This window comes from Apiospora marii (genome assembly GCF_038362585.1).
Source record: "Apiospora marii strain CBS 49790 chromosome Unknown utg000001l_segment0_segment0, whole genome shotgun sequence".
NCBI classification, from domain to species: domain Eukaryota; kingdom Fungi; phylum Ascomycota; class Sordariomycetes; order Amphisphaeriales; family Apiosporaceae; genus Apiospora; species Apiospora marii.
The window spans coordinates 4,246,912-4,273,437 of record NW_027117372.1 but is presented as its reverse complement, the minus strand read 5'-3'; the positions used below and the strand labels follow the sequence as shown (position 1 = coordinate 4,273,437).

Genomic DNA, 26,526 nt, shown 5'->3' with positions numbered 1-26,526 from the left:
GATCACACACAGTAAGTCATCAGAGCGCACACAGTATTTCCCGGAATACTCGTCGCAGCATCTCATCCCAACTTCGATACTTGCCTGAGCGAACGCAGTATCATCAATGGTTTCGCCGGTCATAGCAATAACTTACCGTGTTGCAGCAACAATGAAGTAGGTGTTCATTCATTCAGGGCCTGATGGTCTTCAAGAGTGTATGCACGCCAACCAAACGACCGTACCACTGGTATCTCATCGCCAAGACTTCAGGCGGTCCTCTTTTCGAGAAAATGTCCACCGTTGTCATTTTATGCTTATTTCTAACTGATAGGGACATCCTGGGTTGGACTTGATCGTCAACCTTAAACTGGTGTCAGTCAGCAAATTGAGGTCATCCCCCGGCATCGAGGATTGTCTTCCAGAAGAGCACATCCGGATGATACAATATGCGTCTCGAACCCGTGTTTCGACCCATAATGGCATTCATGTCGACGACGTTCGGGCAACAACAGCCATACGGCACCTGACTGAACCTACTCGATGCGATCCCCTTGCGTTGTCAGAACCGGCTTCTTCCGTCCATGGGGTCTCCTGTCTTATGCTGACTACCCCGGCAGGACCGGTTTTCATCTTCCCCTATCAAGATGTCAGCTGGACATATCGGAGGCGTAGTGACTCATTAGATCATGAGCATAAGCACCCTCGTTGTTCATCTCGTACGGGAGCAAACACTCCCTTTCCTGACACATCCTCGTCCAGGAATAGCGCGCCGTCCGAAGCGGAACGGTTAGAGCCTAGACCGAAAGCAGCGCAAAACAGGAAACCTAATATTTCTTGTGTAGTGCGGCAGCCAAGCGCGACTCGCTCTGGCCCAAGACTGCCTATTCCGTTTGTTCCAAGTCGGGTGCCGCACAAAGCTTCTTGACGTCCAACACCGAGTCTTGGTCATGTCAACTTGGCGTTGCTACTGTGATGCACAGTAGGGATGTGCACATCTTCTTCCGGGCTACGCCCATAAAGATGCCGAACCACCACCTCTCCGTCTGTTCCAGCCGGTAATAAGACCAGCTTCCCCCCAGGACACCTTGCCGCCTCCAGATGCCGACCGTACGATCAACTCGGCAATGGCAACAAAACAACTCAACATTGTTATCGCGTTGGGTGTGAGCTTTTCTCTCGCCACATGCGCACTTGGATTACGAATACCGGCCAGAAAAATTACCAAAGTCGATTTGTGGTGGGATGACTACTGCTGCGTGGCAGGTTACGTGGGTGTTCGACCTATTCGCAGTGACTCCTTTGAGGGGAATTCTGGTTGACTGATAGCCTCATGAACTAGGTCTTTTCTGCGGCATGGAGTGTACTCATACTGTTATGTGAGAGCCCCCATCACAAACCAACCGATCTTGTCACCGATATACTAACCAAGTCGGATAGGGATCAGTGACGGCTTGGGCCGCCACCTCGATAGTAATGCTGATCCAGAAGAGCTTGTCCTGTGGAACTCCAACCTGCTGACCTTCTTCCTGCAATTGGCGTTCACATATTCTATAACGCTCATCAAATTGGCCATTCTAGCCTTCTACTGGCGCGTATTTAGCACATCCTCCATCAGAAGGCCGATCATCGCTCTGGCGGTCCTGAGTGTTGGCTGGCTGTTGGCAAGGGTAAGAAAGCACCCTCGCCTAGCTTCTGGAAATCAGGCATACTGACAACAATCTTAGACATTCATTACGGTATTCCACTGTATCCCAGTGCAAGCCTACTGGGACAAGAGCATCCCAGGTGCTACTTGCTTCATCAACGACGCCAAGTATATCTTCTGGTCTACCTTGGCACACTTCCTGATCGATGTCGTCATCATCGTGCTCCCTGCCATCGAGATCCGCAAGCTTCAGCAGTTTTCTACATTGCAGAAGATCGGCACATGCGCTTTGTTCGGATTTGGCACTTTGTAAGCTCGCCATCCCTTGTGTATATATGTATCATAGCAAGTTCGCTCACCAGCATAACATAGAGTCTGTGCCGCATCACTTGCGGTCGTCATCCTCGCCAAGGACGTCAACTCCGATAACAAGGATTTGCCTTGGAACATGGCCGATATCATGCTGTGGTCTACCGTCGAGGTGAATCTTTCCGTGGTCTCAGGTGAGCTTCAGAAGACTCTAGGGGCAGAGAGTACAGAAAACACTGGTCCTGACATCTGCCGAACTAGCATGCCTTCCACTTATTCGCCCTGTCTTTATTACGGTGCGAAAGAACTCTTTCCGCGTCTCGGGCGCTGAATTCGGCGCCCACACGGTCCCCCAGGACTACGCCGCTTCTTCAATATACAGCCACGATGCGCCGGTCCAGCCGCCGGCTCCTCCGCCACCAAAGTTCTATCGCGACTCAAAGGGCTGGCTGCAGGATCGGGTCGCGAGGGTTAGGGGCTACGAGAGCAGCATACCGAACTTCAGTAAGCCTAAGAGTATCCATGGGTGCCCCTACGAGATGAAGGGTCCGGCAGGAGTTCCACAGCTTCCGGCAGGGCCGAACTTTATTTAGTACAATCAATCTTTTAGAAATCGCTTATGCAACTATCCCCGAGAGCTTTGAAGCTACAGGTTGATCTCTGTGACTCGAATAACGAAACTCACTGTCCTTATTCACAATAAGTTTACCTACCTATATCAGTAAGAGTCATAGTAGAGGAACCGCTGGTTACTATTAAGCTCTGATAAGTGTGGAGGGACGGGGCTTCAGCGAAGGCATCTAGGCTTTTGTTGTACCAGGAAATTCGACGACTTTAGTCTCCAACAAATATTTACGCACTTACCCACGAATACGTTCTTCCGATCTCTGGTTACAATACATGCCCTGTTGACTGAGAGGTCCAGTAACCGGAGTCACCCAGATTGGATGTCATACGCTAGATGGTCGAGTGGTAAAACACTCGGCAATCGAGGGTCTGCTTTCAAATCTATTTTTCTTTTTTGTTTTCTTTTTCTTTTCTTCCCTTTTTTTCGATTTTGGCTTCCGTCGCCAACGGCCCCTGGTTCGAAACACCTTCTTGACCTACACTGCAAATTTCCCGACCCCAAAGCTCAGACTTCACAGTAACGCAACTGGAAACAGCAGCAGGTCGACATTTGTATTCCGCAAACTGGACTTACACAGGACTCAACAATCGTATCCAGTCTTTTTTCCCAGGCAGCATCCTGGGGGGTTCGCCCACAATGGCCTCGGTCGTGAGATTCTTGATACTGTCCGATACGCATAACAGCCATTTCCCAGACCCTGCGCGCCTTCCCGCCGTCGACGTCGTCCTGCATTGCGGAGATATCACCATGGCGGGTGGGCTCAGCAACTACCGTTCAGCAATCTCTTCGCTTGAGCAGATGGACGCAGAACTGAAGCTCGTCATCGCTGGGAACCATGACCTCGAACTCGACGGCAGCTGGTGGCTCGCCAACCTGGACGAAGACGACGACCCAGACGAGTCACGCAAGGCCCTCGAGGTCATGAAAGGCGCCCGGGATAGAGGCATCCATTATCTCGAGGAAGGGCTACATCGGTTTACGCTTCGGTCTGGTGCCTCCTTCTCTATCTATGCGTCCGCGTACACGCCGGAGTTCAATGGGTACGCCTTCGCCTACGGTCCCGACGAAGACCGCTTCAGCGGCGCGGCAGACAAGGCGAACAACCTAATCCCTGCCGATGTCGATATCGTCATGACCCACGGCCCCCCAGGGATCCCATCGGGCTTCCAGCTGCCTGGCGGCGTAGACTACGCGCTTGACACCAACATCAGAGGGGAGCACCTGGGCTGTCCGCGCCTGTGGCAGGCCGTCCAAGGAACGAAGCCTCTTCTTCACTGCTTCGGTCATATCCACGAAGGTTATGGTGCCCAGAATCTGACGTGGTCGCGAGAGGAACGAGGTCTGATACAGAATGCTTCCTACGAGACCTTCCCACATCATCGAGAGCTGCAGCGCCGTTCGCGGTCGAGGAATCAATGTCTACTGGTAAATGCATCTATAATGAGCCACGGCCAAGAGGGTAACAATGTCCCATGGGTAGTAGAGATAGAATTGGGTAGCTAGCCTAGAGAAGATCCGTCGGGACGGTGAACTAGGGTCGATGACGTCAATGATTTTGCCTCCTCAAGACAGCATGGGACTAAGAACTGCGCAATTGACCAAATCTCCCATTACGAAATTCGAAGTACAATATGGACAACTGGGAGGATGCGGTCTTTTCTTCGCGGCACATGCACAACCGAGTCGGAGGCCGCGCGGGAAAATCGAAAGCAGGCCACAAGTCTCATGGCGGTGATGGTGGTGGGGGTGCATTCGACGTGCGCAAGAGCTTCGGGACGTACGAGGTCAAGCTCGGGAAAAGCAAAAAGGCGTCCTCCTCGACACTGGAGATCCTTAGACTTACGGCGGATGGCGAGGGCGTGGTTGGGGATTTGTATTTGGAAGGGGCCATGAAGGCTACGGTCTTGATGGCTGGCAGCAGGAAAGCGTTGAATAGGGTTATCGATGGTCTTGGAGACGCCGATGGAACTCCTGATGCGGTAACTACTTCAGCAGTCTGTTCGGATGACGGGGAAGAAGATGGAGAGGGAAGCCAGATTGCCGAGGACGACTCAAATGGATTGAGTAATCCTGGTGACGCAGCCGACAGCGATTCTAGCACCGACGCAGGGCGCCAGTCTCTTGAAGAGAAGCAACAAGGTCGGTTTGAGACCTTCGAAAAGAACAGCTTCAGATCCCCCAAATTCTGGTCAAGGTTTCAGGGCCACGAACCCCGGACGGATGAGGTGGCTTCCCGATCTGGTACTGGTTACCTTGTCTTCTCAGGCAAGGACTGCCGCAAGTTTGAAGGCACAATTAGCTGTGACGCCATCAACTGGGATAATAAGAAGATATCAGGGTGGAAGACCATCAAGAGGTCTGAAAGAGATACACCTGTGCTCTGGCATGACCAAGTGGTAGCATAATTGAAGCATACACTTAGTTCAGGGCACAATTGAGAGATGCATGGCAGTCTGAATACCTAAGCTACCTAACACCTAACATAACTACTCACGGGCTCATGCAATACTCTCAATCACATCCTTGAGACTGGCCGATAGCTCCGTCAGCTGCTTGCCCTTCGAAGCCACATCCTGGAGAACGTCCTTGCCCAAGGGGAGTCTGAGTCCGAGCTCTTTCCCCTCCAACATGCCATTACCATCCACGGCCTCGACAATGCGCAACGCGGCCTTCTCGGGACTGCCGGCTTTGGCCATATACGACGGCACATCCATCATGTAGTTGAGTACCTTTTCGGCATACGTGCCCTTGTAGCAGTCGCTGAGAGGAGTATTGACCGCACAGTTCTCAAGGCTGGTGTCGGTGAATCTGGTAGCCATGGCGCCCGGCTCAACGACGAGAACGCGGATGCCGAAGGGCGCCAGTTCGGCCTGGAGGGCCTCGCTCGTGCCTATGGGATCATATTGTCAGCTTGTGACTCCTCTGATGTATGCGATGAGTGCGATTGATCGTCGGCCCAGTGACTGACCTTCTAGTGCATGCTTGGTGGCAGAGTACATGCCGACACCGGGCAAGGCGTTGATGCCGGTCGAGCTGCTGATGTTGACGATGGTGCCGCTACCTTGGGCGCGCATCGATGGGATGACCACCTTGGCGGTGCGGATGGGACCCAGGGCGTTGACCCTGAAGATGCGGTTGATCTCCTCGATGCTGTGGGATGTTCAGCAAAGGATGGCAAGCAAAGGCCAATCGGCGGCCCCTTATGGAATAGGCACTCTCTTACCTGCAGTCTTCCACAGTCCCAGCCAGGCCATGGGCGGCATTGTTGACCAGGACGTCGACCTTGCCGTGCTGCTTGATCACGGCGGCCAACTCGGACTCGAGGGTGTCGCTGTCCACGTCGATCTGCACCCACGTGCCGCCCAGCTTGGTGACCTCTTCGGAAGAGGCGTCCTTGCTGGCATGGGATCTCCGGCAGGCTATCACGGTGTGCCCGGCAGTCAGGGCGGCTTTGGCGAGCTCGAAGCCTAGGCCTCTCGAGGCGCCGGTGATCAACCACACCTTGGAGGGGTTCGTCGAGGAGACAGTCATTTTCAGAGGCTTTTCTTGAATAACAGTGTATATGTATGATGGGCGAGACGGAGAGGAGGCGGTATAGAGAAAGATGCATCACGAATCTCGAAGGACACTGACACCGCTTAAATACATTTCTTAGCCAGACGATTCCTCGACCCTAACCGCTGCCGGCATATCCTTTTGTCTCAGAGGGCAGCATCACGGCTTTGCTTTTCTTGAGGCCGATTTGCGTGTCCATGGTCGGGCGGTCAGGACCCCGCGCTGTTTTCGAGTGAAGCTCGGGGTGACTTTAGACTCCGTGGACAGGGCAATTGAACATCATGCCGATCAACAACCAACATTTCGTGTGGCAATTGCTATCGCGAGAGCGGTATCTAATCGTCCACCAGACGTGTCCTGGGCATACCGGGTTTTCACCGTAATGCCATTGACGTGGTCGCTGGCGATGGGTAAATGGACCCCTTGGCCGTTGTCATTGAGCAAGCCAAGCCCAGCAAGCAGACGGGAAAGCCCTCGCGCTGGCTCTGAAACATACAGTAACAGAAACGCGGCATGGGAATAAGCATGGTGTCTCCTACATGGACGAATTGATGCGCCGGCGACGGAGTTTGATCCGTCCGAGGTATTCATCCAACGGGAGCTCTTAATTCAATTGGGGTGCATTGCCCGTGCAGATTCCGGCCGTCTGGCTGTCTTCAATTCGGTCGTTTGATTTGCTGGGTCTTACCAATGTTGTCTCCTTCTATCAAAATATATCACATCGCTTTTTCTCATGGAGAAGAGGGGTTGCAGAATAGACGTTGACCGACTACACGCTTTCACATTCATCCTATTCAAGCAGTGTATGCCAGATCTGTACTGTTCACCATGGTTGGCGCGAGAGCTAACGATTATTCGCTCAGCTTGTGGCTGTATCGCATATTTGCGAATCATGAGCCCCCATCTTATCTCACTTTTCGCAGGCACCCCCCAATATGTTAATCGATAGCGATGCCGACATCGAGACTAACTACGGGTGTATCCTTGGTAGTGGTCCGAAAGCCAATCAGAAGGACAACATCCGGCGGGTTGCGGGGCGCCGGCGATCACGTCATGGTCACCGTTGCTGTCAGCGAATCCATTCAGGGCCATTTGCTCCAGATTTTCAGACCCTCAGGGGTCCTCACCGAGCGGCACCCCCACAAGAAATAAGGTGGACTGGTGGTTGGGGCGAAGGATCAGAATCACTATCATGGCTATCGGGTGACGTGCCCGGAGCGAGCTTTTAATAGCTGCATACCACAATGTTTGCTCCGAGTGGTTGATCCTTCATCGCGCCTGTCCCTGCCAATCTTTGCTCTCAGTGTTTTCTTTTTCTTAAACCCGAGCGGATATACCCAGGATGTACAGCCCCAAAATGAACGGCACGACAGAGCCGATGGCCGATGTGGCACCAGGCGACGGCGCCGATGACTTCCGGGCCATGGACCCCGACAGTGGGGTCAAGCGAGGCTTGAAGACGAGGCATCTGAGCATGATGGCCCTGGCTGGCATCATCGGCCCCGGCCTGCTGGTCGGAGCTGGAGGCGCACTGTCGACAGGCGGTCCCGCGTCGCTGTTGATAGGCTTTGGTGTCATCGGCATGGTTGCTTTCAGGTAAGAGCCCCTTTAATACAGTCAAGATAGACAGGATATAGGACGTGACACTGACATACTGAATAGCATCATGCAAAGTCTGGGCGAATTGACAACGCTATATCCCAGTGGGGGTGCCTTCACCAAACTGGCCGATCGCTTCGTTGACAAGGCCTTTGGCGTGGCTGTCGGCTGGAACTACTTCATCATCTGGGTTGCAGTGCTTTCCAACGAGTACAATGCCATCACCAGCGTGCTGGAATTCTGGAGCGACCGAATCCCTGTCTGGGGCTGGTTTCTCATCTTGTGGGTATGCGATGTCGTCCACGCTCCAAAACGCACCTGGGCCTGCAAGTGATAGCTGACATTGATTGTAGTTCCTCTTTCTGGGCTTTCAGCTGCTCGGAGTCGAGACGTTTGGCGAGGCCGAGTTTTGGCTGGCACTGATCAAGCTTCTCGGCCTCACGACATTTTTCCTCTTTGCCATCATGTAGGTGCATCCGCCACCACCCAACTCTCTGCAAGCAACTGACACTGTGGAAGTTATGCCGCTGGGGGCGTCAAGGGCGCCGACGCGATAGGCTTTCGGTATTGGCATGATCCCGGCCCCTTCGTGGGGGGCTTTCGCGGGGTAGCTGCCGTCTTTGTGTTTTGCTCGACCTTCTACGCTGGCGTGGAATCCGTGGCGGTCGCGGCGACCGAGACCAAGAACCCGCGAGTCGCCGTGCCCCTGGCCATCCGCCAGGTGTTCTGGCGCATCGTCTTCATCTACATGGGCTCGGCCTTCTTCTTCGGGCTCACCTGCCCCTCCAACGCCGAGGGGCTCGTCAGCGGCGGCAGCCGCGCGCTCAAGAGCCCCATGACCGTCGCGATTCAGCAGGCCGGCTGGGAGGGCGGCGTGCACCTGATCAACGCCTTCATCCTCGTGACGTGTCTGTCCGCCGTCAACAGCTCCATCTACGTCGGCTCGCGCACGCTGTTGTTCATGGCGCAGGACGGCAAGGCACCCCGGATCCTGGGCAAAACAAACAAGCGCGGCGTCCCCTGGGCCGCCATCGTCTTTACGAACGCCTCGGGCGCGCTGTCGCTGATGAACATCTCGACGGGCGCCGGCGAAGCTTACCAGTACATTGTCAATCTTAGTGGCGTGTCGGCCTTCCTGGTCTGGGGCTCCATCTCCTTCATCCACATCCGCTTCCGCCAGGCCTGGGCGCTGCAGGGCTACCATGTCCGCGACCTGCCCTTTGCCTCGTGGGGTTACCCGTGGAATGCCTATTTCGGACTCGGCGCCAACATCTTCCTGGCCCTCGTCCAGGGCTGGACAACGCTGAGCCCCTTCAACGCGGGCAACTTCGTCGACGCGTACATCCTGCTGCCGCTCTTCCCCATCATCTACTTTGGCTACAAGATCGTCCGGAAGACGAGGTACTGGCGGCTCGACGAGATTGATCTGCAGTCAGGCCGGCGGCGGGACCTGGACGAGGCAAAAGAGTTGGCCGAGGGGGAGCTTGACGGGAAACAAACTCTATGGCGAAAACTTGTCAGAAACTTCTAAACGCGGCGCGCTGTCATAGCCTTTTCTTTTTCGTTTTTGAACGCCATTGATACCCATGAGTTTAGATGGTCCTGGGATAATGTAGGGAACGGCCTGCTTGTGAGCAGTCTTTCCACTTCCTATGGCTGTCTAGACTCTTAAGCTCCAGCCTAGTGCACACATTGCGATATTGCACGCTCGACTGAATTGCATGCCAACTATCAGTCCTTGACTGGCAAAAATTAATCTTGAATGAGTGAAGACATGGGCGAGCAACATGCTGATGCTTCGCGACTTTACGCACCCACTACTGCGCAGAACGGAATAGAAATCGCGGCTGCCAGGCACGAATGACTCGAGTTGGACTCTGACCTAACTATATGCCAGGCAAGAAAGAGCACGATGTTGGTTCTTTAGGTTGACCTTCAACAGCCCCGATGCGACCTGCAAGCGAGACGTCGAAGCAACGTAGGCAAACCCATGGAGATGTCGACTCGCGACGCTGGAGATCGTCGGCGACGGCGACTGATTTCCTCTACAGAGGGCAAAACTTCGCGGAGCCGATGCAGTTCGACTGCTCAATTGCTATGGAATGGATATATAAACTGACGTTCAGACGTTGCAAATAAATCAGTCTTTTTCATCAGCATCAGCAACAGTATCAACATCAACATCAACAGCATCTTCACTCGCTCCATCCTCTTCTATCAATTCTTCTATCTTCAGTCTTAGGATTCTTCCAAAACCAACCTCAAGCCAAAATGCAGTTCCTCAGCATCATCATCGCCGCCATTGCCACCACCGCCGCTGCCCAGAGCACCCAGAGCGCCTGCCCCAGCGGAAACTACCAGTGCTCGATGTGAGTGTTCTCTGCGCGCTTGAGATGAGAAGCATCGCCTACTACCACCTTGCGCGAATGGTCCACTGACACAATAAATGCACAGGACCAGAAACGGCACCGCGACCATCCAGGTCTGCAGCAACGGCTCCTGGGTCACCTCCTCCATCTGCGCCAACGGCTGGAAGTGCCAGATGGACGATGCCCTCGGCGCCACCTGCCAGGCATGATTGAGGCAATTCATTCGGCTGTCCTCAACTCGGTTACGAACCGAACATCGGGCTCCTTAGCCTTTGGACGTGATCTATCAACAGGTTGCGCGTTTGCTTCTTGGGGATGATGATGATGTATCTGCAGTGAGCACGGGAGTATTGGCAATTTAGTGCTTTTTGTGACATTCTTTTACGGGCTGGATTGGGTAACAAAAATGGTTGGTGCGTGGCAGTCACCAGTACGGTCATTTGATCAAGAGGCGTGGCCTTGATTCTTGGGGGCTAGTTTGGATTTCAGTCATGCTATATCTGAAAAATGTGAGAATTGATGTTGTTCTCCTGAATTCTGAAGATTGACTGTGACCTGATCATGCAAGAAAGAGATCTCTGATCGCTCAAGCCGAGCTCGCTCCCCTCACTAGATTGTTTTCGAAGTATTGATAATCCGGAATAGGCGCATTACGTCTTGAGGGCGCAAGCTCTTGCTGATGACCTATGAAGATAAACCTGTGCAGTGCTTGAGGGGCATTTCTACTCACTAATGAGTTCTCAGGTGGTTTGAAAAAGAAAGCAGAAGTATTTTAGGGCCTTGAGACGCGGATTCATTAAGTGAATATACACCGTTCTTGTGCATATGCGCCATACCTCGGTTGCATCATCGATCTGCCTGCACGCCTCGTCGTCACCAGGCAACAGGTCCAAACTTGCGTACGGAGTAAACCTGAGGCTAATAGCCGACGCCATCACGGGATTTGTTTACTGCATTTGACGTTTTGCATTTTGTTTTAGATTGGAATTGCACAACCAGTTGTAGTCTGCAAGCCACCAGAATGCCAAGCCCAGCGAAAAAGAGGAAACTAAACAACGATGGCAAGCAGCCATCCATACCTTCGAGAGGTCTGGAGTACTTCTTCTCCAAGCAGAAGCAGAATGGCGCCGTGCAGCAGCAGTCGTCGACTGACCAGGCAAACGGTGTGGAAGATGCAAAGCCGGATGAGGAGTTGACCGACGAGGAACTGGCAAGGAAGCTACAGGCACAGTGGGACCAGGAAGATGCGCAACGCGCGAGGGATGCTGCAGATCCCACAAGCCAAGGAATCGCGCCGGCACCGTCAGAACCTCCTGAAAGCTCGGGGACATCTACCGAACACGCGACAGAGCCGGCGAAGCCCCGCGAGGTTGCCCCCGTCGATGCATCAAACCGGGACAAGAAGGGGACTTTGTCGCTTCAGTCGGTTGCGGCATCGGTCGATACCGTATCTGAGTCTATCCCTTTTGACGAAAGTCCTTTGACTTTTGAGCCTTCTAAGTACGTGCATCTGTTACAGGATCACTGGAGTTCGGAGGGAGGCGATGCGTCATACGCGCTTTTGACTCGCTGTTTTATCTTGATAAACGGTACTACGAGTCGCATCAAGATCGTGGATACATTGGTCAACTGCCTGAGAGTGCTCATAGAAGCCGATCCCAGCAGCTTGCTTCCAGCTGTGAGTACAACTCGACTATATTGTTTGATGGGTTAATTCGAGATAGCTGACATCGGTATAGGTGTGGTTGGCGACCAATTCTATATCGCCTCCGTACATCTCGTTGGAGCTGGGCCTGGGCGGATCGGCCATCTCCAAAGCTCTGAAACAGGTTTGTGGCTTGGACAACAGGTCCCTCAAGGCCATCTATGACAAGTATGGCGATGCAGGCGATGTCGCCTTCGAGGCTAAGAAGAAACAGAGCTTCACCCTTCGCCGACCAAAGCCTCTCACAATCAAGAGCGTGTACCAGTCGCTCGTTAAAATCGCGTCCAGCCAAGGCCAGGGAAGTGCGGAAGTCAAGCAGCGCATTGTCGACAGGCTCTTACAGGACGCGCGTGGTGGCGAGGAGTCTCGGTACGTTGTCCGGACTCTTTGCCAACACCTTCGGATCGGCGCGGTCAAGACCACCATGTTGATCGCGCTATCGAGAGCATTTCTGCTATCGCGGCCAGCCGATGCTGATTTCCCTTTACGGTCCACAGTGGAGCTGTCGAAGTTGAAGAAGGAGGAACTGGCCGAAGTCTGGAGTCGACCCGAGGAGATTGTCAAGGCGTGTTTTGCCCGGCGGCCAAACTACAACGACCTGGTACCTATCATGTTGGAGATTGGAGTCTGCGACGAATTGCTCATCCGCTGCGGGTTGACAATGCATATTCCCTTGAGGCCTATGCTGGGAAGCATCACCCGGGACCTCTCGGAGATGCTTACCAAGCTACAGGGCCGCGATTTCGCCTGCGAATACAAGTATGACGGACAACGGGCACAGGTTCATTGTGACGAGAACGGGAAGGTTTCAGTGTTCTCGAGGCACTTGGAGGTCATGACCGACAAGTACCCGGATCTCGTTGAGCTAGTTCCCAAGATTCGCGGCGAAGGCGTCAGCAGCTTCATCATGGAAGGCGAGGTTGTTGCGGTGGACCGGCAAAACGGCGAGCTGAAGAACTTCCAGACCCTCACCAACCGGGCGCGCAAGGATGTTGCCATTGGCGAGATCACCATCAATGTGTGCCTATTCGCATTTGATCTCATGTACTTGAACCGGCAGCCTCTCCTCGACAGGCCTTTTCGCGAAAGGCGGGAACTGCTCAAGTCCCTCTTCATCGAGATACCGCACCATTTCACTTGGGTCAAGAACATCGATGCAACCTCGCAGGATTCCGAGACGGTATTGGAGTTCTTCAAGTCTGCGACGGAATCGAAATGCGAGGGCATCATGGTCAAGATTCTCGACAATCTCACGGATGTGCCGGGGCCGGGGCCAGCGGTCGACGCCCAAGAGGGAGCTTTAGAGGATACCGTGCTGAGCGCGCCGCCTACCCCGTCAAAAACGAAGAGCAGAGCGAAAGGCAAAGGAAAGGGGAAGGGAAAAGCTGGGGACGCCGCCGCCGCTGAGAAGAAGCCATCATCGCGTCGCAAGCCGCTATTGGCCACCTATGAGCCTGATAAACGTCTGGACTCTTGGCTCAAAGTGAAGAAGGACTATAGCGCTTCTTTCGACACGCTTGATCTGATTCCCGTGGCTGCTTGGCACGGATCAGGTCGCAAGGCGAAATGGTGGTCGCCCATCCTCATGGCCGTACGCAATGAGGAAACCGGTAGCTTAGAGGCCGTGTGTAAATGCATGAGCGGGTTCACAGATACCTTCTACAAAGCCAACAGGAAATTTTACAACGACGGGTCCGGGGAGGCTGAGGAGGGAGAAGAAACCACGGAAGATGACGGATATGCCAATAACGACAGCGACGACGGCATGGACGAACAAGGCGAGGAGAAGTACAAGAATACCCGCAAGACCAAGCCGAACTTCGTCGAGTACAGCGGCGGTAATCCGGATGTATGGTTCGAGCCACAAGAGGTGTGGGAAATGGCATTCGCGGATATCACATTGTCCCCGGTGTATACAGCGGCGATTGGTCTAGTAAGCCAGGATCGAGGCCTCAGCTTGCGCTTTCCCCGCTTCCTGCGCAAGCGGGAGGACAAAGGCATCGAGGAAGCAAGCACGAATGAATTCCTGGCAGGCTTGTGGCGAAAGCAAGAGGCCAAGGCCCCTGCTGCACCAGTCAAAGAGGTCGATGAGGATGAAGAAGACTTATACAACTGAATTTAGTTTAGGATAATATACCTGCATCAAAGCATGATAATACCTCTGCTACTACTCTCCTCTCCGTCTTCTTAGTCCCTCCATCCGCGGTATACGATTCTGGCGCCGTACTTTTCGCCCTTCTTCAACAGCTGCTGGCTCTTCCACTCTTCGACGTTGCAGGCGTTCACGTAGCGGCTGGGCTCGACGCAGAAAGCGCTCCGCGCGCCACGCGCCGGCACGCCGGCCACCTCGGGCACGTCGGTGTACTTGCCGGTGTAGAATTGGAACGCGGGTTCGGTGCTGAGGACCTCGAGGTTGATCTTGCTGCCCGTGTGGCGCGCCGAGATAAGCTTGGTCAGGGATCGGGACCGGGTGTCGATGGGGACGGAGCTCGGGGAGGCTGATGGATCGACGACGAAGCAGTCGTCGATGTCCGGGTCGGTGGGGCCGAGCAGGAATTTGGTGTTGGTCTTGACCTTGGGGAATGGCGTTGGTCCGCCGGTCGGAATACCACCGTCGTCAACGGGGAGATAAGAATCTGTGCATAGCTGGACTTCTGTGTTATCGATCTTGGGGTCGCCCGAGAGGTTGAAGTATCTGGACAAGTGGTCAACCAAAGTTAGCCGAGCCGTCCACATACACATAGCTGCGGAACACGATCAGGGGCCAAGCACATACGAGTGATTCGTCATGTTGATGGCAGTCTCCTCTGCGCCGCCCACCAACTCCGCCTCGTACTCAATGCCCAGCACGGTAGCATTCTTACCACCGGCGACCTTCTGGGTACCAGTTGTGTAGGTGATTTTGGCGAGGACCTCGCCAGGGTAGCCCATGTCGCCGTCCTCACTGCGCAGCGTAAACTCGACGCTCTCGCCGCCCTCGTCGAGCTTGACGCCGGGGATCTCCCGCAAGCCGACGGGCTTCGGCCCATCCCACACCCGCTTGCCCCAGCCCTTGTCGCCGCCATGCAGGCTGTTGGGCGCGTCGTTGGCCTTGAGGCTGTAGGACTTGCCGCCGTTCAGGGAGTTGAGCTTGGCGCCGCTCACGCGGTTCGCGACGCGCCCGATGGTCTCGCCGAAGAAGGGCTCGTTGTGCGATACGTAGAGCTCCTGGGTCGGGAAGCCCTGGACGATGTTGGTCCCGTCGACCGTGAAGGTCTTGATGATGGCGCCCAGGGGCAGGAACTCGATCTCGGAGGCCATTTTCGTCTGCTAACTTAGGTGACTGGTTCGTAGGCGACAGATGCCAACTGTTAGATGCTCTTTTCCGAGCTTGGGGTGTGTTACTAGAGTGGGAAGGAGGTGCACAGGGATTGAGCTTCGGGATGAATGTTGACACGGGATAATTCAAGTCTCAGAAACTTTGGGCATAGGTATATTTATTCACAGGCAGTCGATCTAGTAGGGTAAATCACGCATCTCGTATGATGGTTGTGGCAATACAGAGGAGAGTTTCAAATCCCATGACGACGACGCAAGGGAATTCAGGCTATTTGCGCAGCTCTGCCTTGACAGCTTGTTGGCAGTCATGGTGGGGGTTAGGCGGGGTAATTTGGAGACAGCCGAACGGAAAGTTGGGGGCACGGAGGGGGTAAATTGGAAGCATCCGATTGTTGGAAGATTGATGGAGGGAATGCCATGTGTTCTTGCTGGGCTGAGAATGGCAAGGAAAGCTGACAAGACAAGATGAGGCAGGATGAGGATGGGACTTCAGTCACTCTTGATTACGTTAGAGCCGATTTTTATGACTTTCTTTCCGTTTTCTCTAATCGTTACCAACAATTTTCTTTATCGCCTGAAAGCGAAACGACATCGCTCATCCTAAGAAGGCGGGCCATGGCTGTGAGGACCACGTACCTGCATTTGATTGCACGTTCATGACAAGGTTCGCTGAAAGCTGGTGAAAAGTTACGCAGGTTTCGCTTCTGTGCCTCTTCCAGCCGCTCATCTGAAGGCAATGCTGTGGATGATGTCAGACGATAGGGGTATTCGATGCGGTGAATGTAATCGGACAGACCTTGACCCTAAGTAACTTTAGTATGTCTTTCGAGTCCGTAATCGTGCCGCATGAAGCGCAATGCAGAGCAGATGACAACAGAAAAAGAAAACTTTGCCTGCCGGCTATACCAGGTGTTGACAGAACACTGTAGTTATCTCTGCGCCCCCTACATTCCTCCAAGACAGGCGTGTTTGTGTGTGTGTGCCCTTTCAGCAGCTCTCTGGGCAAACCACCACTCGATCGCCCAATCCCTACTCTGGGCCTCTGCTCCGACCACCAATCCACAACCAGGATCAAATACCACAGCACGGGACCCCTTCAACAACTCAGGCCAGTTGTTGACTCGAGTCCAGGGCGTGATAACCCAGCCAATTAATCGCCCACGGATGCAAGTGATTGTTTGGGCCTGTCTTCTCGAGGTCCTGCCCAGGAAAGACACCAAACACCATCTGGCAGCTGCAACCTCCCACCCTCTGATTTGCCAAATGACCGACCACGCATGCATCTGACAGACAGCCCCCTGCGACTCCTACAACCAATGTTAATACCTCAAGTAACATACACGCATACGTAACCCAACCATACTATCAACTACGACTTTCGCGGTGCACATCTCCTTCCCTGAGCAACAACAGTGCTGGGCCCGTTTCTTGGATCGCCTTACCGCTCCTCTCTGCATCCTGAGCACAAAGAACAGAGCCTAGACTTTGGAAAACAGTTCTACCCCATATTCGTTCAGGAATCGATATCCATTCTCGAATTGATCTGCAGCCACCCAGTTACGTTACCATGACGGGTTCAGGCACACCCCTGGGCTCGCAGTCCACCCCAAAGCGCAAGAGGGACGATGTTATCAACGAACAACGCCTGGCTTCAGCGGCCACCACGACTGCCAATAGATATCCCTACATTACCAAAATGATGTTTTCCTTTGAGGCACCAAACCTTCCGCCATCTGAACCCGAGGACGGCAATAGCAGTCCCAGGACAAAGGTTGCTCACCAATTCCGTGATTTGGCTTTGGTGGAAAGCGGGGGTGGGGTCAGCGCATCAACCCAGCCTAGCAGCCTGGCGGCCGCGGGCGGCAGCGAAAACGGTAAAAGCAACGACAGCAGCAGTAGTGCCAGCCCAACGGCAAAACAGAGAGACCTCCAACAACCTGACCAAACGCGCGTTGCACCAGGCCCTGAAGTATTCGGCTTCGACGGTGCAAAGAACACCAGTAGCAGCGCTACGGGCAGCAGCAACGACCAGCAAATGTACTTGGACGACGATGGCGACGCCACCTTGCGCAAGCGAGTGAAGCTGCCAGACTGCGACACCGTTGCATCTTTTGGGACCACCGGCAACACAAATGCCGACCCAGCAGGCCCAGTAGGGATTGGCAGCGATGGGAGGCTCACTTTCCAGGGTGTTGACCCGAGGATTGTGAAGACCAAGTACGGAAGTTCTGGGGCGCTGAAAAAATCATATCCCTCCATTAACCGCCTTGCTGATTCCAAGTCACGCAGCAGAAGAAGGTCGGGATCCCCCCCTTTTAGCTCGTCAAGACGAAAGGTAGTCGAGACTAGCATAGAAGAGGAGACTACTGTGGTTGATCCTATCCGGGCCGCCCTCACTTGGCACGAGGACGAGATCACCGTGTACGACGCAGAGGACAAAGATGACGACGGAACTGGATTGAACGGCATTGGCTTCAAGCCCACCGCCGCTGCCGCCTACGCGCGCTCACAGAAGCGCCGGCAGCAGCTTTCGGAGTACAAAAAGCGCGAAGAGAGCGAAGCGCGTGCCCGGAGAAACCAGAAACGCCGAGAGCAGCTTGGCGAGGCTGCGGCACTGAAACGAAGCCACTCCATGATACGAGTGCACTTTTCGGAGGCAGAACCTGAGGCAGTCGTTATGACTTGATAGGGAAGTCTGCAGGACATAAGCAACAAGGACCGGAGTTCAGGCGTTTAACCACGATACCACTATTTGCACACCAATCTGACGAAGCCGCTGCCTCTTTATGCTGGAGTATGGGCATTCAACTTATAGCTCAAGAACGGCTTCTCTTATATACTTTGCCCCCATCAGCGTGGGTAAATAGCTATAGTACAACATGATACGAGTTTATACACTACTATCCCCGATGCTATGTTGGCGTAAGAGGCACAGTGAAGACCAACTGAACCGTCTCATCTAGTAGATGATGCGATTGCGTAGCATCACCAGAACTTGTACCACCGCTTTGCCTCTTCTTTGGCCTTTTCCGCGGCAGCCTTGCGTCTCTTTGCTGCCTCCTCGGCTTGCTGCATTTTCTCTGCCTTTTTCCGATCCATGACTTCTACAACCCGCGCCATGGCGGCCTTCTCTTTTCTTCGCACAGCTTGGCAATACTCCCAGCCCACCAGACTGGATATCAAGAAACCGCCAACGCCCCAATTCAGCGCCTTCGGTATTCTGCCTGCGAGAATAATTATATTCAGTGGGTGGCTACGATGGAAGCAGTATGAATCATGAACTCACCTCCAGCTATCAGCCTGCCGAACCCCGTTACAAAACCCGTGGCAATACCAGTCATAAACCCTTCTCTTGCACAGGGTATTTGATGTATTTTGAACCAATCGTCTTGCTTTATAGTCTTGAACCCTTCCGTTATGGTTGGCCGCTTGTTGCCTCCTCCCTCGGTTATGGTTGGCCGCTTGTTGCCTCCTCCCTCGGTCTGTGGTGCCGCATTATTGCCTGCCGATGCTGCTGTTGATATGCTACCATCTCGATCCTCGGATTTGGAGCCTTGGAAGGTTTCGTATTGGTCGGGAGGTGACGTGACTCCGGGCGGAGCACTACGGGCAGCCGGTGATCTGTCGTTGTCTTGCGCCATGATGTGGGCGGGTGGGAACGTCGCCGAGTCTCGTTTCTCTCGTGCTTCGACGGCGGCGGCAGCGACTGGATTTTTGGGCGCAATTGAACTCGATACCAGGGTCTCTACCTACAAAGCGCTAGCCACTTCGAGGTCAATTGAGGGAAGCTATGACGCGGGCGATCATTGGAGGGGCGCATATGCATTTAGAGGGGTCTTCAGATCTAGCGCTGCGTGGTGTCTTCTTTTCAGTGGAAACCACTTTAGTTCGGCGACCCGAACGCGCCATTCAGCGCAGGTTAGACGCGTCGAGGCTTCGCGCGCCGCGTTTTAGTGGATTTCCGCTTCTGCATGGAGATTCGCCCATGTTGATTTTCTGGTATATGGCCTTTACTGACTGATCCTCATTCACTATTCCGCATCTGCCAAAGGCCTCTGAATACCCACGATCGTTAGCTTCTTGCATATCTGTTTGGGTAACCCTGCTTCTGCCCAATTGGCGCATTTTATGGTTATTTTTGATCGAGTGTCCTAAGTGTATGATACTTGAGCTCTTCCCTTTTCTGAGGAGGGACAGTGTTTCCCCCAGCCCTACCTCATATCCCGCCAACCGATAGATACCACAGGGATCCTTCACGATGCCGAACACGTCACTCCGAAGGCAGCCCACAAAGGGAGTCGCCCGCCGCGGCGGAAAGAAGGCCTTCCATGGCGGCCGCCCCCAGACCTTTGCGGCCTCTTCGCGCGCCGAGGGTACCTCTGCCGACGAGAAGGCCGAGCGGGCCGCCCTCGCCCACCAGATCGACGAATCCATGGGCTACGCACGGTACGAATCGGGCCGCAAGAAGGAAGGCTGGCTCGTCAACCTGCAGCCCACGACGCTGGGCCTCGAGGACGGCGACGGCGGCCGTGCCGCCCTCGACTGCTACTTCATCGAGGAGGATGGCAACACATTCAAGGCGTCCCTCGAGTTCGAGCCGTACTTCCTCATCGCAGTACGGAGGGGGCACGAGAGCGAGGTCGAGGAGTGGGTGAAGCGAGCCCCCGGCGGCGGTGTGGTAAAAAACGTCAAGAAGGTGGAAAGGGAGGACCTCAATTTGCCGAACCACTTGCTGGGCCACCGAAGAACGTTCCTCCAGCTCATTTTCCGGAATGTGAATGACTTGATGGCGGCGAGGAAAGACATCCTGCCCCTTGCTGAGAAGAACCGCAAGGCGATGGACGCGGCTGATGTGTATGCCGAGGTTGCTGCGTAAGTATCTCCTATCATGGCGGTATTGCGACAGGCGATCATCGAGGGGAGAAGAGAAACATTTTTCTAACAGATAAACAGCGAACAAGCCGGCTTCGACCTCTTTGACGATTCACGAGATGACGATAGACGAAATAATGCTTCTTTTGCCGATGCGAGCGACTTCATTGTCGATATTAGAGAGTACGACGTTCCGTACCATGTAAGAGTAATGATGGATACAGGTCAGTCTTTCAAGCTACACTATTTATGGTGATTCTGACAAGAACCAGATATACGAGCCGGACGATGGTACTTTGTGGAGGCGAAACATGGCGTGACCACGATAACGTTGAACGAGGAAAGACTGGCGCCAGCAGATCCGGTCGTGATGGCCTACGATATCGAAACCACGAAACTTCCTCTCAAATTCCCCGATGCGGCAGTAGACCAGATTATGATGATATCATACATGATAGACGGCCAAGGTTTCCTCATCACGAATCGAGAAATTGTCTCCGAAGATATCTCAGATTTCGATTACACGCCAAAACCCGAATACCCCGGACCATTCATGATCTTCAACGAGCCGGACGAGAAGGCGGTAATAGAACGCTTCTTCCTTCACATCAAAGAGGCGCGGCCTTCAGTTATAGCCACATACAACGGAGATTTCTTCGATTGGCCTTTCGTGGAGACGAGGGCGAGCATAAACGGAATCGACATGTACCGCGAGATTGGCTGGAAAAAGGACAGCGAAGACATCTACAAGTGCACATACGGTGTACATATGGACTGTTTTGCCTGGGTCAACCGAGATTCCTACCTGCCTCAAGGATCTCGTGGTTTGAAAGCCGTCACCGTTGCCAAGCTTGGTTACGATCCCGATGAGCTTGATCCCGAACTGATGACGCCATACGCAGCTGAGAGACCACAGACTCTGGCCGAGTACTCCGTGTCCGATGCCGTGGCGACATATTATCTCTACATGAAGTACATTCATCCGTTTGTCTTCTCGCTATGTACCATTTTGCCGCTGGGTGGTGATGATGTGCTGCGCAAAGGAACCGGTACCCTTTGCGAAATGTTGTTGATGGTGCAGGCCTACCAAAAGAACATTGTGATTCCCAACAAGTACATTGCGCCAAAGGAAGCGTTTTGGGACGGGCATTTGCTGGATGCTGAAACCTACGTTGGTGGACATGTCGAAAGTATCGAAGCTGGCGTGTTTCGTGCCGATATCCCGGTCAACTTCGCGGTGGACACAACGGCTATCGATGAGCTCCTCAACGACCTCGACGCTGCTCTGAAGTTCAGCATCACTGTCGAAGAGAAGAAATCGCTAGACGACATTACCAACTACGATGAAATCAAGGCGCAAATCACCGAGAGGTTGATGAAGCTCAAGGAGACACCAAACCGGAGCGAGAACCCCTTGATTTATCACTTGGATGTCGCATCCATGTATCCTAATATCATGACAACGAACCGACTGCAGCCAGATTCTTTGATCCCAGAGTCGGATTGTGCGGCTTGCGACTTCAACCGACCCGGCAAAACCTGTGACAGGAGGCTACCCTGGGCTTGGAGAGGCGAGTACTTGCCCGCCAAGCGCGACGAGTACAACATGATTCGGCACGCATTGGAGAACGAGAGGTTCCCTGGCAGATATCCCAACTCCCCGATGCGATCATGGTCAGAACTGTCGGAAGAGGAGCAGGCCAACCTCGTGAGAAAGCGCCTGACGACGTACAGTCAAAAGGTCTACCACAAGATTCGTAATCAGACTACCATTGTGCGAGAGGCCATCATCTGCCAGAGAGAAAACCCATTTTACGTCAATACTGTCAGAGACTTCCGAGACCGACGTTACGACTACAAGGGCCAGACCAAGGTCTGGAAAGGCAAGACGGAAGCTCTGCGATCATCCGGCGCTTCGAGCTCTGAGGTCGACGCTGCCAAGAAGATGATTGTGCTATATGACTCTCTTCAGCTTGCCCACAAGGTCATTCTCAACTCGTTCTATGGTTACGCCATGCGAAAGGGTTCACGATGGTATTCCCTGGAAATGGCTGGTGTCACATGTTTGACCGGCGCTACCATCATTCAACTTGCCAAAGAGCTTGTCGAGCGACTTGGTAGACCTCTCGAGCTGGACACAGATGGTATTTGGTGTATGTTGCCAGCCACGTTTCCGGAGAACTTCGCCTTCAAGATGAAGAACGGCAAGAAGCTTGCGATTTCGTATCCTTGTGTCATGTTGAACCACAAAGTCCACGCCAAGTTCACCAATCATCAATATCAGACACTCGTCGATCCGAAGAACTTCAAGTACGAGACGCACAGCGACAACTCCATCTTCTTCGAAGTGGATGGTCCCTACAAGGCCATGGTCTTGCCTACCTCGAAGGAAGAAGACAAGAACTTGAAGAAGCGTTATGCTGTCTTCAACGATGATGGTAGTCTGGCTGAGCTGAAGGGTTTCGAAGTCAAGCGTCGTGGTGAGCTGAAGCTCATCAAGATTTTCCAGCAGCAGATCTTCAAGTTCTTCTTGGAAGGAACTACGCTGGCAGAGTGTTATGGCGCTGTCGCAAAGGTTGCCAACCGCTGGCTCGACGTGCTGAACACCAAAGGAACGACACTGGCAGACGAAGAACTCATCGACTTGATTTGCGAGAACCGAAGCATGTCCAAGACCCTCGAGGAGTACGGCAGCCAGAAGTCCACTTCAATCACCACCGCCAGGCGTCTGGCCGAATTCCTTGGTGAGCAGATGGTCAAGGATAAGGGGTTGAACTGCAAGTACATCATTTGCGCCAAACCACGAAATGCACCCGTTACCGAGCGTGCCATTCCTGTTGCCATCTTCTCGGCTGAACCCGAAATCAAACGTAGGTTTTTGACCAAGTGGCTAAAGGAAGAGCCGTCCGACACCGATCCTCGAGCTCTCCTCGACTGGGACTACTATCTGGAGCGTCTGGGATCCGTCATTCAGAAGCTCATCACTATCCCGGCTGCGCTACAGAAAGTTCGCAACCCGGTGCCCCGTGTGGCACATCCGGACTGGCTTCAAAGACGAATCAACATCAAGGACGACAAGATGAAACAGAAGAAGATGACGGACATGTTCAACAAGGGCCCGTTGGAGGATATAACGAACCTTAATGGGCCACGACTTGAAGACTTGGAGGATTATGGTGCCAATCTCCTCAAGCCTAAGAGCACCTCAGCTGTCATTAGCGCTTCGCAACCTGCTCAGAAGCGCAAGTCCCCTGAGCCTGAAAAGGAGAATGTTGATCCCTTTGCTGCTCTGCCTAAGAAGATGCCGGACCCTTCGGAAGACTATCCTGCGTTCCTCGAGTATCAAAAGCAGAAGTGGAAGATCCAGAAGGCAGCTCGTATCAGACGCCGCCATCTGTTTGGCGAACGTCGAGGCAATGTGGGCAGTAACATCCAGCAGACTTTCCGCAACCAGGCAGAAGTCACTTTCAGAAATACGTGGCAGCTTTTGCAGCTAAGAGCGACTGACAACCCTGGTATCGTCAACGCATTTGTGTTGATCGACGCCAAGATCCACACGCTCAATATCAAAGTACCGCGACAGGTATTCCTGAACCTCAAGGGCAAAGACTTGCCTGACATCGAGGTCGAGGGCTGCGAAGCAGAGCAGGTTAACCATACACTACCGAATGGCCACTCTTCGACGCATCTCTTTAAGCTTACAGTCCCCGAGGAGATTTACTTCGCAGAGGCCGAGAAGTTCTCCCTGCTCTTTAATCACCCCAGTGTCGAGGGCGTATATGAGCGACAGGTGCCCCTGAACATTCGAGCAGTCTTGCAGCTGGGCAATACGACCACTATTGACCAGAGTCAACCCGGTGTATTGGGCAAAGGCTTGGAACAAGGCTTTGACTTGCACAGTCTGATGCGGCCCATCAAGAACAAGACAGGCTATCTCGCAACAAATCCGTTGGCGTACTTGTACATTTCGCATATCACGGCAGGCGAACGACAGATTTTCGGACTATTCTCTTCGACTGGAGAGCAGGCTCACATCGTCATTCTCCAGAAGCACAAGGACGCCGGGTCAGACCTGCCCAATGTTTCGAAGATCTACAACGAGATGATGACCAAACGTATCCAAGAGGCAGAGGACGATTCATGGCAGGCCTGTTTCAAGTATCAGAGCACACTGCAATTCAAGGTTACCCAAGTCACCACGCGCAGAAAGGCGCATCTGGAGGTTGGCGACTTGATCAAGAAGATGAAGAAGGACGAAATCAAGCCGTTGATGCTCGTGATCCAGTCATCTCAGCGCAATCAGCTCATCCATGACGTTCCTGTTCTCGCGGACTTCCCTATCTTGCCACTGAAGTCTGATCAAGCTGATGGTCTACTTCCACCGCTGGGTTGGCAATCAGTCATCGCAAGGCGGCTTGTAACCCACTATCTCAACCTCGGCGCCTGGATCCAGCATCTTACGAACCTTGCCAAGTACGGCGACATTCCTCTGTGCAATCTGGAGCGGGATGATCCTCGTTTCCTGATTGACATTGCGTATGCCCGTCGATTGCAGACGAACAACGTCGTTCTCTGGTGGTCACCGGGAGCTCGACCCGACCACGCGGGCTATGAACAAGATGATGTTACTGGTCCCCTTGACACTGTCTCTATGCCCTCTGTCAACAACCCTGGCACATATGCCTCGGTGTGCATCGATCTAGATGTGCGGAATCTCGCCATCAACACAATTCTGACCTCATCCCTAATCAATGAACTCGAAGGCGCGAACTCCATCTCGTTCAACCCCGCCACCGACGCGAGTGGCGCTGAGGGAACAGATACCTTGTACTCCGAGAACGCGTTCGCCAATGCAGGTGTTCTTGTCCTCCGTGAGATGGTCAAGTCGTGGTGGTCGGAGGCCTGCAAGGGCAGCACCATGGCGGATATTCTCGTTCAACATCTTGTTCGTTGGGTCGAGTCGGCCGATAGTTTCATGTACGACCGGGCGCTGCACTACTATGTGCAGATGATGTCGCGCAAGGCCCTGCTGCAACTCATGGCCGACTTCAGGCGTGTGGGGTCTCAGGTGGTGTTCGCCAATTCGAACAGGCTACTTCTACAGACAAGCAAATCGGAGGTGGGCAATGCCTACGCCTACAGCCAGTACATCCTCAAGAGTATCAAGAGCAAGCCCTTGTTCCACTTCATCGACCTGGAGGTCAAGGAGTACTGGGACTACCTTGTTTGGTACGACGAGTTCAACTTTGGTGGCAAGGCGTGTCAAGAGGTCATCGAGGCCGAAACCCAGCAGCTCGAAGTCATCATGAACTGGCAGATGAAGATGTTCTTGCCGCTACGCCTGCAGGATACCTTCCAGAACTGGGTTGTCGAGTTCATCGAGATCATGCATGCACTGAAGCGACCGAGTGGTGATCCCAACTCCACCCCCCGACTGACACAGCTGCCTACCAAGGATGGGGAGGAAGGCGAGAGGGATCCGATTATCCTCACCAAGCAATTCGAGAAACCCCTGAAGAAGGAGATCAAGGGGCTGTTGTCCACCCAAGCCCGTGAGCTCCTACATCCCGAACTGGCATCCGATTGGTCTTTCCCTGTCCTGCCAGGAACCCAGGACAACCTGTCCCGTTTCTCGAAGGAAGATGCATCTGCAGTGTCCAAATCGAAGAAGACCAAACGCTTCGCCAGCAAGAATGCCGTACTTGAGCTGGTCAAGTCGCTCATGCAGGTCCTTTCTCTGGACAAGAACATCACGGCCGAAGCCCGGCTCCTCCGCAAGGAGCTCCTCGCCTTCTTCGACGTGCGCGAGTTCTCCAAGGAGGCGGCGTTTGCGAACCCGTCGTCGTCGCTCAAGATTGCGCAATGGAGCTGCGCCGAGTGCACGCTGGCGCGGGACTGGGACCTCTGCCGCGACGAGGCGCTGCTGCCCGACCTGGCGACGGTGGCGGGCAACCTCCCCGCCGACGCGCCCGCGGAGCAGATCCAGGGGAGCTGCGGCGGGCGGCGGCGGCCAAGAGCTGGCGCTGCGGGTTCTGCGACGCCGAGTTCGACCGCCTGCGCGTCGAGGAGCGCCTCATGGCCGACGTGGAGCGCGTCGTCGTCGAGTGGACCACGCAGGACGTCAAGTGCACCCGCTGCGGCGGCGTCCGCCTCAACGAGTTCGCGGAGCATTGTACCTGCTCCGGCGCCTGGGGCGAGAGCGTCAAGCGGGACGATATGTTGCGGAGGCTGGGGGTCTACCAGGGGGTGGCGGAGTGGTTCGGGATGCGCATGTTGACGGCGGTGGTGGAGGAGGTGCTTGGGAGCTTGTAGTTTGATTGTCGTCTGCGCTTTTGCTGACTATTCTGCGCTTTTGTTGCCGGTATGACGATGATATTTCTGTTTGCATAGCTGGTGTTGGGGCGTTTGAGTCACGAGATCTATCACTGGTGGTTCCTGTCTATCATGACATGGAGGCTGTCATTGGTGATTCATGTCTATCCTGTTATGGAAGCACGTATAAGTATATAGTAATGGCGCATTGATTCCGAAGGCTGAACATCAT

The 26,526-nt window shown here is 53.9% G+C and overlaps 11 protein-coding genes across 11 annotated transcripts; 8 read left to right on the top strand and 3 right to left on the bottom strand.

Moving 5' to 3' along the window:
* Nucleotides 1-151: 151 nt before the first annotated feature.
* PG985_001376 (uncharacterized protein) lies at nucleotides 152-2,529 on the top strand (the record flags this gene model as incomplete). The annotated part of the gene is made up of 7 exons (XM_066821145.1): nucleotides 152-156; nucleotides 825-961; nucleotides 1,003-1,272; nucleotides 1,420-1,649; nucleotides 1,707-1,936; nucleotides 2,000-2,130; nucleotides 2,198-2,529. The coding sequence occupies 7 exons, from the start codon at nucleotides 152-154 to the stop codon at nucleotides 2,527-2,529; spliced, it is 1,335 nt and encodes a 444-aa protein (XP_066692024.1).
* Nucleotides 2,530-3,200: 671 nt separating this feature from the next.
* On the top strand, nucleotides 3,201-4,067 carry PG985_001375 (uncharacterized protein; the record flags this gene model as incomplete). The annotated part of the gene is made up of 1 exon (XM_066821144.1): nucleotides 3,201-4,067. One exon carries the CDS (start codon nucleotides 3,201-3,203, stop codon nucleotides 4,065-4,067), a length of 867 nt encoding a protein of 288 aa, XP_066692023.1.
* Nucleotides 4,068-4,195: 128 nt separating this feature from the next.
* PG985_001374 (uncharacterized protein) lies at nucleotides 4,196-4,969 on the top strand (the record flags this gene model as incomplete). The annotated part of the gene is made up of 1 exon (XM_066821143.1): nucleotides 4,196-4,969. One exon carries the CDS (start codon nucleotides 4,196-4,198, stop codon nucleotides 4,967-4,969), a length of 774 nt encoding a protein of 257 aa, XP_066692022.1.
* A 93-nt stretch (nucleotides 4,970-5,062) lies between these two features.
* On the bottom strand, nucleotides 5,063-6,095 carry PG985_001373 (uncharacterized protein; the record flags this gene model as incomplete). Its single annotated transcript, XM_066821142.1, has 3 exons — nucleotides 5,063-5,454; nucleotides 5,533-5,714; nucleotides 5,788-6,095. 3 exons carry the CDS (start codon nucleotides 6,093-6,095, stop codon nucleotides 5,063-5,065), a joined length of 882 nt encoding a protein of 293 aa, XP_066692021.1.
* Nucleotides 6,096-7,476: 1,381 nt separating this feature from the next.
* On the top strand, nucleotides 7,477-9,249 carry PG985_001372 (Amino acid permease; the record flags this gene model as incomplete). The annotated part of the gene is made up of 4 exons (XM_066821141.1): nucleotides 7,477-7,715; nucleotides 7,782-8,004; nucleotides 8,072-8,184; nucleotides 8,238-9,249. The coding sequence occupies 4 exons, from the start codon at nucleotides 7,477-7,479 to the stop codon at nucleotides 9,247-9,249; spliced, it is 1,587 nt and encodes a 528-aa protein (XP_066692020.1).
* Nucleotides 9,250-9,989: 740 nt separating this feature from the next.
* On the top strand, nucleotides 9,990-10,296 carry PG985_001371 (uncharacterized protein; the record flags this gene model as incomplete). Its single annotated transcript, XM_066821140.1, has 2 exons — nucleotides 9,990-10,087; nucleotides 10,173-10,296. 2 exons carry the CDS (start codon nucleotides 9,990-9,992, stop codon nucleotides 10,294-10,296), a joined length of 222 nt encoding a protein of 73 aa, XP_066692019.1.
* An 812-nt stretch (nucleotides 10,297-11,108) lies between these two features.
* On the top strand, nucleotides 11,109-13,908 carry PG985_001370 (DNA ligase I- ATP-dependent (dnl1); the record flags this gene model as incomplete). Its single annotated transcript, XM_066821139.1, has 2 exons — nucleotides 11,109-11,765; nucleotides 11,827-13,908. The coding sequence occupies 2 exons, from the start codon at nucleotides 11,109-11,111 to the stop codon at nucleotides 13,906-13,908; spliced, it is 2,739 nt and encodes a 912-aa protein (XP_066692018.1).
* Nucleotides 13,909-13,979: 71 nt separating this feature from the next.
* Nucleotides 13,980-15,092, bottom strand: PG985_001369 (aldose 1-epimerase; the record flags this gene model as incomplete). Its single annotated transcript, XM_066821138.1, has 2 exons — nucleotides 13,980-14,487; nucleotides 14,569-15,092. 2 exons carry the CDS (start codon nucleotides 15,090-15,092, stop codon nucleotides 13,980-13,982), a joined length of 1,032 nt encoding a protein of 343 aa, XP_066692017.1.
* Nucleotides 15,093-16,677: 1,585 nt separating this feature from the next.
* PG985_001368 (uncharacterized protein) lies at nucleotides 16,678-17,796 on the top strand (the record flags this gene model as incomplete). Its single annotated transcript, XM_066821137.1, has 1 exon — nucleotides 16,678-17,796. The coding sequence occupies one exon, from the start codon at nucleotides 16,678-16,680 to the stop codon at nucleotides 17,794-17,796; it is 1,119 nt and encodes a 372-aa protein (XP_066692016.1).
* A 299-nt stretch (nucleotides 17,797-18,095) lies between these two features.
* Nucleotides 18,096-18,751, bottom strand: PG985_001367 (uncharacterized protein; the record flags this gene model as incomplete). Its single annotated transcript, XM_066821136.1, has 2 exons — nucleotides 18,096-18,334; nucleotides 18,397-18,751. The coding sequence occupies 2 exons, from the start codon at nucleotides 18,749-18,751 to the stop codon at nucleotides 18,096-18,098; spliced, it is 594 nt and encodes a 197-aa protein (XP_066692015.1).
* Nucleotides 18,752-19,368: 617 nt separating this feature from the next.
* PG985_001366 (dna polymerase epsilon protein) lies at nucleotides 19,369-26,294 on the top strand (the record flags this gene model as incomplete). The annotated part of the gene is made up of 4 exons (XM_066821135.1): nucleotides 19,369-19,982; nucleotides 20,064-20,206; nucleotides 20,255-25,923; nucleotides 25,974-26,294. The coding sequence occupies 4 exons, from the start codon at nucleotides 19,369-19,371 to the stop codon at nucleotides 26,292-26,294; spliced, it is 6,747 nt and encodes a 2,248-aa protein (XP_066692014.1).
* Nucleotides 26,295-26,526: the final 232 nt, after the last annotated feature.